General features: G+C 31.6%; 1 protein-coding gene across 2 annotated transcripts in view; it reads left to right on the top strand.

Annotated features, from left to right (window-relative positions):
- The window catches only part of LOC124359406 (leucine-rich melanocyte differentiation-associated protein-like), a 35,489-nt gene that overhangs the window by 8,772 nt on the left and 13,554 nt on the right, over positions 1–13,163 (top strand). For both annotated transcript variants that reach the window (XM_046812123.1, XM_046812122.1), the window contains exons 2-4: positions 2,949–3,176; positions 5,052–5,191; positions 10,076–10,202. In XM_046812123.1, coding sequence (XP_046668079.1) covers positions 2,949–3,176; positions 5,052–5,191; positions 10,076–10,202 — 495 coding nt within the window. The remainder of the gene's footprint in view (positions 1–2,948; positions 3,177–5,051; positions 5,192–10,075; positions 10,203–13,163) is intronic.

Raw genomic sequence — 13,163 nt, forward strand, 5'->3', positions numbered from 1 at the left:
GACAGTAAATATAGTCTTCAGAGTTGGTACACCTATTGCTTTAGTTTTTAATGCAGTTCAATCATTTGGACTGTTGTTTTGCAGTAAAGCTAACCTAAATGTACAGCAATGTGTTCCTTTGGGTAATTTAATTATCCATAGTGTTTTGAAACATATAAACAATTATGGGAAGGCCTAAAGGACAACATGTGACATTAGAACGTGGTAGTGATCAGTAGTTTGTAATACTTTGACCAAATTTTTTTTCTGAAATAAATAAAACTTTCCTTTTTGATCACTGTTTCTATAACATGCAAGACTATCTAAACTTCCATTCACGATCAATAGTATACATTATCTGCAGTCATGGGTTTTGGGCCGGCCGGGAGTCTTATTTTTCTAGTAGACAAAGTTTTAAATTAGGTTAAGGTTAATTCTGTAAGTTTTTAATATGTGATTTAAAAAAATTAAAATATCTTTTGCATTATTATAGTTATAAGTTTTGACAGTACACCTGTTCAAATATGAATGTATTGTACAATAAAGATTGCTATGACTATAATTTGGATAATTTTGTTTTTTATTCATATAAGCTACCTTCTAATTTTCAAGAAAACATCAGATTTATATGTATCACATGCATGTGCCACTAAAAAGTGCTCTAAAATTAAAATAAATTACTTGCTTTTGAATTTATATATAATAACTCATTATTTGTGTAAAAAATATGTTCAATTTTTTTAACTTTAGTCAATGGGTATAGTCCTATTCGGGTGGCTACTATACTGGTTAAGTCTTTTGCAGTTAGTGTGGTCATTGCATTCACTTCGCCCTGTACATGTATGTGCCGTTTGGGAGTAAATGTGTTAACTGGATTTTCTTATAATTGATTATGATCAAAATCATTAATTTTTATATTAATTCGGCAAGATATATTGTAACTACAAACATCCTCATCACTGTCTACTATGCCTACATTCATAGTTTCTTATCTTATGGAATTATTGTATGGGGCAATGATTGTTACACAAAAAAATTATTAATTTTACACAAAACGTGCTATTAAGAAAGAAATTTTCATGCCATACCTATAAATAGATCTGTACATAACCATATGACTGGAAACTCAAATTCTCTTATACTCAATGTAGTCTTAAAACCACTTTAAATTGTTTTGCTGAAACAGGCATTCAACTCTACAACTCTCTTCCTTCTCATCTTAAATCTCTTAAAATTAATTGTTTCAAGAAAAGTGTAAAAAAGCTATTGATTAATATCAGCCAATATGACACCAGTAATTATTATGCTGTAATTGTATAGACACTTGTTAATACAGAATACAGAAAGCTTTATTCATAAACAACAAGTTTAGAACAGGTGTCTAATACATAATAATGTAAATGAAAATCAATACAATGTAATGGAAATAAATTGTCTTTAGTTCCTTGTAAGTTTGTAATAGTTGTTGCGGCTATTTGCATGTTCAAGGAATTCACTGATAAATTGATTGTATAAATTGATTTCTTCACAAGCCAGGAATACAGTCCTGTTTTTAGTTTTTTTTCTTTAATTGTCTTGAGCTTGATAGGTAAAGCATTATATAGTCTAGCTCCAGCATATGAGGGTTTCTTTGTGAACAGAGTGGTCCTGTGAGCAGGTAAGTTGTAGTCAAGTCCATGTCTTGTGGTTCGACCGTGACGATAGTTTCTTGTCAAGTTTAAGTTAGCAGCAAGCATGATGACTTCAAGTATGTAAAGAGTGTGGTGGTCAGTAAATCTAGGTTTTTTTATGCATCTCTGCAGCTTTTCCACGGTGCAATATCAGCCATTATTCTTGCCACCCGTTTCTGAAGAACCATGACTCGTTGAAGGTTGTTGTTTGAGGATGCTCCCCATAGTACAATTCCATATCGGACTTTGCTCTCAAACATTGCATGATAAGCTGTACGGGTGGCTTCCGGGGTACTTACAGATTTTATTCTTCTTAGGGCAATCACTGCTGTGCTCAGCTGATGACACAAAGAATCAATATGATAGCTCCAGGAAAGAGAGTCATCTAACGTCAGTTCAAGATGTTTTGTGTGTGTTATTAACTGAGAAGATTGAAGATTTTTGTAATAATTAAGTTTATGTGAAGACAAAATAATCTTTTGTTTCTCCTTAGGTCTCATTAGTTTTAGAACCACTTATGCCTGTTCTTATGAATATGGTATATATTGAAAATAACAATAATATTCTCTAATTATTATTCACGTATTGTTTTGGATTTGTATTTACAAGTACAAATAGAAAATGTTCTCTATCTATTACTGTATATTGTGCTGTATATTGAATGTTATTAAATGATTTAATTATGTATTGTGTTAATAAATGACTTATAATTCATTAACAAATAAATTTAATTGTCAATGTTACTGCACCTCACTTACGTAGGACAAGATGTCCACCACATCTCTCCATTACCATCAATGTTATATCGTAAGCGAGTATTTGAACTGAACCTGAGCTACAATTTTAAATATTTTTGCAGCTGAGTTAAGTAGGACAAGATGTCCACCACATCTCCCCAGTACTATTAATGTTATATCGTAAGCGAGTATTTGAACTGAACCTGAGCTACAATTTTAAATATTTTTGCAGCTGAGTTAAGTAGGACAAGATGTCCACCACATCTCCCCAGTACTATTAATGTTATATCGTAAGCGAGTATTTGAACTGAACCTGAGCTACAATTTTAAATATTTTTGCAGCTGAGTTAAGTAGGACAAGATGTCCACCACATCGCTCCAGTACTATCAATGTTATATCGTAAGCGAGTATTTGAACTGAACCTGAGCTACAATTTTAAATATTTTTGCAGCTGAATTAAGTAGGACAAGATGTCCACTATATCTCTCCAGTACTATCAATGTTATATCGTAAGCGAGTATTTGAACTGGACCTGAACTACAGTTTTTAATATTGTTGCAGCTGAGTTATGTAGGACAAGATGTTCACCGCATCCCTCCCATACTATCGAAGTTATATGGTGAGCGAGTATTTGAACTGGACCTGAGCTACAACTCACTTACAAATCTGCAGGAGCTCGGTAACTTCCGTCACCTCACTCACCTTGTACTGGATAACAATCAGCTTGGAGACTCGCTGATGTTGCCTCCCCTCTCCTCTCTGCATACACTCTCGCTCAACAAAAATAACGTAAGTTAAATTCACACTTATCTTCTTTGGAAATAAAAAATGGTATGAGATATATAGTTAATTAAAGTATTGTGAGGTCAAAAATTATGATAGTGTGAGAAAATCATGAATTAAAAGTAGAAACTTTAATATCTTATGTTACAAATTGTACCACATTTTGAATATTTATTGGAAGTGTTGAGCTCTTAAATTTGTATTTATATCCATACCTTTTTTCATAATTTTAAAAACAACAAGTGCTAGAAGTTCAACTGATGTGAGCTATATACTGAATAAAACCATACGGTTAACCTCTACTGCAATCTGAGGTGAATGTACCAACATTCGTATGAACAGCTCATGGATACCTCACCAGTCTCCTTATTTCATGACCACAGCTTCCTTTATCTGCCTGTATGTTCTTGCTATTGCTGTCATCCAATAAGTTTTCTCTCCTGACTGTGATAAAAATTTCAATTCTTTGTTTAAAATATATTATTAATGATGGATATTTGGAAAGGATTGTGAACCTTTACCATTGGAATACACAATCATCACTGTGTTTCTATTGTTTTAATACACAACAAAGGCAATGTTCTTGATTATGAACATTGCCTTTGATCATAATAAGATTTCATTATATTTTTTATATTTTAAACCTAAAATATAATTTATTTTGGCCCCTTTTCTATGAAAGCTAAGTAACTTGAATTTTGTAAATACATGTATTTGTTTAGGTACAGAGAAATTTTTAATTTATTTTCATTAATTTTGTACAAATTGAATTAGATGTTTAGGTTAGCAATGTTTAGACTAGCAGGATTATACTGTAAATTTACAGTGTTCCTTTTTAGGATTTTATTGGCTGAGCACTAGCAAAGCCTATTTCCTGAGAGACTGGAAAAATGTAATTTCTGTCTATGTATGTCTTTCCACACAATATCTTGAGAACGAACTCACATTATTGACTTCAAATTTTGCACGAAGCTTCATTTCTGTAAAAGCAATATCAATTTTTATGATGGTGCATGTCTCTCTATTGAATATGGCTGAGTGTCAGGAAACATTTTTACATAAGTCTTTTTTATGACAACAAGAAAATTGCAGAATAATAAAATTTGCAAATGTGACATGTAATACGTGTGTGTAGCCTAATGAAATCAGCTATAGACTTAAAATTTTGCATGCTAACTTATGGAAGCCACAACACTCAACACTTTATATATATATATATATATATATATATATATATATATATATATATATATATGATCATCTTTTTAGTTATATATATTTAATATGTTGTGAGGATCTTTGTTATAATTTAGATAAACATGTAATTCTTCTTTCGTGTTTAACTTTTCTCCTTTCCTTTTAATATCCAAAAAAAATATTTCCATGTTCTTTTCAATATTTTTGTAGTTATAACCAGTTTCTAATAAATGTTTAGCGAAATTTGATTTTATTGTAGACATGTTATTTGTTTTCAAAGCTTGTAACTTATATGTTCTTTAAACCTTTTATTAAAATTTCTGTAAGTTTGTCAAATATAATAGCTTTCACAGTCACTACAGTTAATTTTGTATACTCCGCATTGTTTGTATAATTCTTGTTTGTCATCTTTTTGGTTCACTTTGTTTTCAATAAATTTAAATGTATTCTTTTCTATGGAAATAATATATATATATATATAAAAAAATATATATATATATAGTTACAAAATTTTAAGTTTAGTTCACAATTCATTATTCTAATATATATATATATATATATATAGTTTCAGGAGTCAAATAAATTAAAGTTTATATTGAACGTTAAAAATAATATTACAAAGTAATAAGCATCTACATAAATATTCTCTCTGTTTAGTAATTTGTACAAGTCAAAATCTTGCAGATCACAAACCTGGATTTGTTATTGACCAAGATAGAGCACAATACACCTAATATCAAGTACCTGAGCTTGTTGGGCAATCTGGCGTGTCCAAACCAGTTGTCTGACCACAGCAAGGATGACGAGGACTATCAGCGGTACAGGTAACAATATTCTCTTGATTGTCTTAAATATTTTGTGTATTCGATTTGGAATTTGCATCAACAATAATTGTTTTTTGTTCTTCAGAGTCCTGTCCTTAAGAAACTTGTATACATATTTTTTTAGAGGATTTCCTATGACATGATTATTGTCATCTGTTTTAGGGTAACCTTAATTTCATTTTTGAGTTCATTTGTTTTATAATCTATACAGTTATAATAGTATTATTGAATATTTAGTTTGCAGTATGAAACAAATTGCCGCTATTTACTTCTGGAGATTACTATTTGGGTTGATTTTGTATACAAAAAAAATCAGCCTATTGCTGCAATTGTCTTCCTTGCTGTTATGTCATAACATTTCAAACTGGAAGATATGTGATACATCACTACCTAAACAATAAAGTGCTGCCAAGAATGGAACCATTCAAAAATGCCTTGTAGTACACAACATCCTAATTTAAGAGGGCACAAGAATAGCTGCCGGTTTATGAGACTCTATTTATACTGACCATTACTGACCTTTGGAAGTAGTTATGTAATTTTCAAGAATAGGACACAGTAAGAGTCAGAATTGTCATTACTGTTCGAGATCAGAATCTTCAAATAACTTTTGAGGTTATCGAATCTGATTAAGTTAGCATTATGAAGAAAACTCTCAGTTCTACACACAAGTCTACTTCAATTGCTTCCTCAAGGACAGATTTTGTAAAAGACAGTTTACCTATTGTAACTTTTAAGTCCAGTCAACATAGGCCTAGTTAATTTAGCTGTTCAATATGTAGCAGAGAACATGGTAAAAATAAGTGTCCAGTCTATGGAAAAAGGTGTATTCTGTGTAAAAATCTTAATCATTTTGCTGTTGTGTATCAAACGAAAAAGCAAGTTCATGATTGTCATACCGAAGGTCCAGGAGGAAGACTTTTTTGTAGATACTCTCTTTAACATAGCCATTAATTTTTTGGCTTGGTATGAGTTCTCAATTAGAAAAGTTTATGTTAGCCTTTAAGTTATGTGAAAGGTTTAGATTGAAAAATTGTAAAGAAGCTTAGTAAACTTTCCCACAACCGAGTAGGCCTTGGGAGAGAAACTCGTGTGACTGATTTGATCTTGCCAGAAAACCTTACATGACAGTTGCTGATGCATATTCAATTGGACTGAACTAGAAAAACTTAGTTCTAAATCAGCAAGTTCAAAATTGAGAAGCTTAAATCAACGTTTTCTACATGTGGCAAACCAGATATCTTATATGTCTTATAATGAATGTCCTGTTTAATAGCCAGAAATTTCTAAGTTGTGCTAATGATTGGAATTTAGAGCCTATAAACAGTAGTCCATACCATGCAAAAAGAAATGGCCTTTACCGAAAAAGCTGTTTCAATTTGTAAAAACTTATTATGCATGGCTTAGTAGTAACAAAGATATTTCCTTCTTTTTATTAGAGTATAGGAACACGCCATTTGTGAATCTGAATATAACTCCCTCTCAACTCTTTCTTTATAGACCAATCAAAAACAAGCTGCGAACAATAACTCTTTTAAGCCTAAAGTAAAAAAAACCTGTAAATATTGTAAAATAGTTGGAAAAAGATTATTATTACTAAAAAACTTATAAAAACAAGTGTGTTTAAGGAAGGGAGTGATGTGTTGGTTACAAAAAAACAATGCTTTGGTTTCAGAAGTACAGTTAATAACCACAATATATATCCTACAAGCTATATTGTAAGAAATGAGAATGGAGGATGGTGCTGACAAAGTCCTTTAATAAAACTGAATTTAAATCAACTTATGATAATAGTCCTTGTTAAAAGTCCAGTGAAAAAACAGTAATGTGAATTGTTTTTTAAATTATTTCTCAAAATCAAACAAGCCTAGTAAAGTACCCTCTGTCAACTAAGACTTGTACAAGATCATGTACAACAATCTCATCACCAAAGTACTTAAAAGATTATGTAACTTAATTGGTTTTAACTGAGTTTAATTGTGTGTTTTATTATTTTATTTGTTTAACCCTTTGCGGTCGGTCGTCGACTATAGGTCGACCGCGGCAGTTTCGCTGAACGCTCGTATGTCGACAATAGGTCGACCGGATAATGCCACTGCATGTTTGTCCATTTCTAACCTATTGCTGTTTGGTATTTGAGTTATTTGGTACTTTGGACTTCTATTTTGGTTACGTGAATGCTACGTCGATCTTTATTCACGATATAGGAGGCATTGGAAGTGAAAATAGAAGACCAATACAACTGACGTCTGCACTTGCGCCGTGTTTACAAATATGGCTGGTCCAAGTACAAGTTTTACTGACGATGACGAAATATTAGATGATTGTGATAGTATTTTCAGTGAAATTAGTATCCAAAATGAAAAACAGATTATTGAAGAAGACCGTGATAGTGATTGTTAGTTGAATCATAGTGAAAATTCTTCTGAAAACATTGTGGTAAATGACGGTAACCTAGTCGCCGGTAACCTAGACGACGAAAGTGATGTGTTTAGATTGGAAACTAGGTAATGATGGGGAAGAATTTGATCAATTCGTGGATAATGTGATAGAAGTAGGGCAAGGAGATGCAAATAATAGAGTTAGGCCTAGGCTACAAACTAGTAGACTAAGAGAAAGAGCTAGACATGTTGCCCAAAGTAGGCCTAGGTCTGGACTAAGGCAAAATTATAATATATATAATGTATTATATATAATATTATATAATGAATAACATGTATCTGATGAGATCCTAGTGCCTTTTCACCTGTATTCATGTAATTTTGGTTTATTACATATGTATAAAAAAATAAAAATTATGTTTTTATATTTTTATACTTCTTTTTTATATTTTTTAAATGTTACTTAAAGTTATAAAAAAATACTATAAAATAATGTAAACATTCTTTTTAGGTTATTTACATTGATATATAAAAAGAAAAAAATACAAAAGTTGCAGAAAAAGGGATTTAAAACTTGCATTTGTGTATTGTCAAAGAACTGTAAACTAACAGAAATTAAATACGACCTGAGGACAGTCGAAGCAATTTTTATTGAGACCTCAAAGGGTTAAACCAGTGTCATAATCTCTAATTAGAAAATAATTTTGTTTGGTTTCATTTGGATTGTATTTAAGAGTTTTTGTCAAATTAATAATGAATTTTAATTGATTAGCCAGGGATATGTATGATATTGCTCATATAACTAACTGTAATATTAATTATGTCATTACTCCTTGTTCCCTAAGTTAATGACTCTCGATAATTGTATAAGATCTTTCCCTCCCATGCTGTGGTCTTATTATTAATAAATGAACATGTTGTATTCATGTCTTGCTTTTTATTTATTATAAATGATCCATAACAATATCTGGTTTTATTCTGTCTCTTCTATTTTCTGACTCAGCGTGGAAATTTGCCTTTAGATGAGGACATCATATCTGGTGAATCTATGGTGTTAATATTTAGAGAATGGTGTTCAGGTGTAGATGCAAAACCATTGCCAATGCAATGTCTCCATCATATTTGTACATGACAAAGAAAAATCGTTCACTTAACTGAATATCACGAACTATAAACGGTGTATGAAATATAAAAACCATACAAATTGTATCAATAAACAAAATCAGCAGAAACGTTTCTAGAAAAGCCTCTTCATAAACAATGGCGTTATTTAATGTAGCAATTGTGGAAATCCACATAGTCTGAGTATCATGTTTTCCAACATATTTGTCGAAAATTCTCAAAACTAAATCATTTTTCTAAATGTTGATTTGGAGAACAATCAGTTTTCTATCCTGCCTTAACATTTAAAATGTACTGTCAATGCAAGAAAGAGCAGAACATTGAAAAAATGTAGAATAGTTTCAGTATTGGGGAAATGTTTAAAGGAGCTGTAATTATCATTGGTATGTACATGTGAAACCAGGTAAATTGACTTTCAAAGAAATTACACTTCAAAAGTAGCTTTTAACATAATAACAAGGAATATTGCCAGAAAATTGAAAACGGAACTAAGTTTAACAAATACAAAATGCCTTATGCTATACACTAACATATTGTAGTTTTAGAGAAGAAAGAATTGGATTGCTTAGTAAGATTCTTGCTACATTAAAGTTCTTGGTCGCTAACAGAAAACATTTTACTAATATTAGGTGCTGACAAGTAAACATGTAGATATAGCCTAAAAAAGAGATGGGAAAATATTATGAATGTAAGTGAATTAAAAGCAAAAAAGACTATGCACTAAAATATTCAGTTAATAAAAAATCTCAAATTTAGAATTGATGCAGTTAAATTCCTTTTATATATCTGGGATCAAGTCATAGATGAGATTGATAAATGCAGAAGCAAGAGATCATAAAACTGTTGGACAAACAGTTACATCACAATAACATCAGTTATGTCACATTTAGTAATTGTAAAATAAAATGGGAAACTTCATATGTTTGGGCCATACCAATGTGAATAAAAATTTATTTAGACCATTTTTCGTAAAAACTGTTAATGATGTACTAACAAAATTGAATAGTTCCTTAGTGGATCACATGATTTATGTCGCATTTGATATATCTTGGGGACACTATACTTTCTCACTCATCCACCTTTTGATCAAATATCAACACCAGATATTTGAAAAACTTATAAGCAATATTTTTTTATGATGTACCTCATATTATGTTCGCTATAAATTTATATAATATAAATGAAAAATACATTGAAGAGTTGAGATGCATAACAGATTTAGGAAAGAACCATCTCATAAATGCTGGAATTAAGCTGAATGCAATAAGTGTCAATAAAAAGTTAGAAAAATCAAATTTTGTGTTTATATACAAGGTATAGGGCTATTCAAAAAATTATCCAAGATAGCGTTATTCTTTCTAATACTGATCTTTTCTGTTAGGTACTATGTTCTCCATCACCTGCCAAGGTTGCAGTTCCTGGATTCCCGGCCTGTGTCTCAGGAGGAGAGGGAGGAGGCTCGACGCCGCGGGAGGTTCATGAAGGTCATCAGACCAGCTATCACCAATGTGAGTCTCGATGTGACATTATTTCTATATTAATTGGCTGTATTATAACGTTATTATTGTTGATAGTCAATAGTTCAACCTTTGCAGAAATATATTTATATAACAAATAAGAGCCATTCAATCAGTTGCTTGTGCTCTTCACTGGCAGATTGCATAACAAAGACACACACTAGAGACCTCTGTTGATTGCAGTTAATTGACTGCTAGTGTTGGTCTGTGATTTGTTTTGCTACAAATACATTGTTTCAGAACCATTTGAACACAATTTTATTGCTAAATAAACTTACAGAAACTGAAGGTTCTGTTGTTTTGTTGCTCGGTAAACACTTGTCATACTGAAGTAGACAGAATAAAATAAGATTATGCCAACATTTCAGATGCCAATGTTATTTTTATAACATACTAGCGGGCCCGGCGCGCTTTGCTGCGCATTTCAATAATTTTTTGCAAAAGTTGCCCGCGGCTTCGCACGCAATTTCCCGTTGAAAACAGTACACTATATTCACTTATTCTTTTTCTATCACATTCTAAACATTGCTGAGATAATTGATAGTCGTTCCATCGTGAGCCTCTTGGGCGTATTATGAAGGTATGTACCATATTCCTGCCTCTATCTAGCTGTTACCCACGGCTTCGCACGCAAATCTTAAGAACCGAAGTCCTTATATTACTTAGTAAATTTTTTTTTTTACTATAATAAATTTTAGATTAAATTAGTTATATCTCCGATGCCACGATTGAGCTTGCTTTGTTGTCTCGATCGAGAGAATATGTACACACGGAGTTTTGAGAACCATACTTCTGTCAAAAAAAACAACTAAGGTTGATTTTATAACATTCTTTATATTTGTAGCCAACGTAAGATAGTAATTATGATATCTGCATTACTCTTCTGATCAAGCATGAGCATGGTTTATATTAAATAAATATTGCAGTTAAAGGTGAATTTTTACGTCAAATTTGAATTGTATTATCTGGATAGTAAAGTCTATGTTTAACAGTGATTGCAAAAAACAGTTTAAACAAAATTTGTCGTTTCTCTTAAGCTTACTCTATGCTTTAAAACTATAAGTGTAATATATGTTTACAAAGAACAGCTGATTAAAAATTTGAAAAGACGTTAACATATGTTTGCTGCAATGCATTTCTTATGGGTATTTCTGTAACCAGTGGGGCGGAATCCTGAATCGGGAAAGGGATGGGCATAGCTTATAAACCTTCTCCGTGGAAAAATACATATACGTACAAATTTTCATCATGATCGGTCCAATAGTTCACGATTCCATAAAGGACAAACATACAAACATTCATTTTTATATATATAGATAACAATGGGTTAGGTTTGAAATCACTTATACACCACAACTCTTCTGGTTATACAGGATTAACAAGGATGAAGATATCAGCAGTAAGGTCTGAAATCACAAATGTGCAGTTGGAACTTTGCATACAAATTTATGTTGTTTCATTATATTGTTGAAGTTTCGAAATGATAACGTTTCACAACAGTTTTGATATTATAAGTAATGCTGTAATCAAGCAAAATAACCAAGAAATGTTGGTAGTTGATTTTCTGTTCTATGTTGGTGCCATTTCTCATAAATTTATTATGAATGTTTTTTTAAATATTTTTCCATAGTTTTGCAACCAGTTGTAGACTAAAAATTAAAGAGATAAATAAATTAATTACAACACTCTTTTGTGATAATGTTTACAAAATGAAGAAAATGGAATATTTATTTATGGAAATTACAACATATTCAAATATCTTAAAAATTGAATTACAAGCAGAGGCTAAAAAGTAAAAAGTGTAAATATAAATTTAAAAGTTGTAGTAGAGTAATGAAATTTTAAAGGGGTGGTAGCTGATATTCAAGCATTTGGCAAATAGCAGGCATTTTACAAATATTATATGAAAGCAAAAGTAATCAACAGTAAGCAAATTAAGTAAAAGCTCAATTATAATAATAAAAGGGTTCAGATAATTAACCCATTAGCCTACTTCGACGAGACCATCTCGCCGCTAGCGCTATGCACGGTAAAATACTTTGACGAAACCATCTCGCCACCAAGTAGTTCGCCTATTTCTTACAAGATGTCAGCACCATTCAGTCCTAACTTCGTTTCTGTGTTCTATGCAATAATGGGAATTGAATAATTTAACTTTACAGTTTGGCAACACTGCAGTTGGGGAAGGGGAACATAAATAGACGATCGGAACAAGTAAACAGCTGACTCGAGTAAACAAACTAAGCGTGTGTACAATGGCGCGACATGGAGCTTTACGTAGTAGTGAAATTGATCGTTATATTGACGATGACGGATTTATTTTAAATTAATCTGATGGTGAAATCGGTTCTAATCATGTGGAAGAAGAGTGTAGGATTGATGGTGATGAAGAATTTAGCGACGGTGAGTCTGACAATGCCCTCTCAGATATTGATTTTGAAGAAATGGACGTAGGCCTAAACAATGCCAATGATCCTATGAATGATTTACATTTACGGAATGTTGAAGACGTTATTAGCAGTGTGGCTTCTGGTGTAACTGGATTATGGAATTTTCCAATATGGAATGACGAGCGAAACAAACCTAAAAATATTGTGTTTTTAGGCAATCAGGTAGGAGTAAATATTCGAAATCTTGACCAAATAAAAACTGAACTAGATTGTTTTGAAAAATTTTTTACTATTGAGATTTTGGAGCATATTGTTCAGCAAACAAATGTGTATGCTACCCAATGCTTTGCTGATGAAACAAAGAAAAAAAAGGTTGATAATAAATGGGTTGAATGCACAGTAAACGAGATGAAAGCATTTTTTGCTCTGATCATACTTATGGCTGTAGTGCAAAAACCAACACTCCAAAGTTATTGGACGAAAAGGAAAGTAATTGAAACATGTATCTTTACAGAAGTTATGTCATTCAAAAGGTTTCAGCTTCTAATGAGGTTCCTTCACT

This window comes from Homalodisca vitripennis, chromosome 4 (assembly GCF_021130785.1).
Source record: "Homalodisca vitripennis isolate AUS2020 chromosome 4, UT_GWSS_2.1, whole genome shotgun sequence".
In the NCBI taxonomy this organism is placed as follows: Eukaryota; Metazoa; Arthropoda; class Insecta; order Hemiptera; family Cicadellidae; genus Homalodisca; species Homalodisca vitripennis.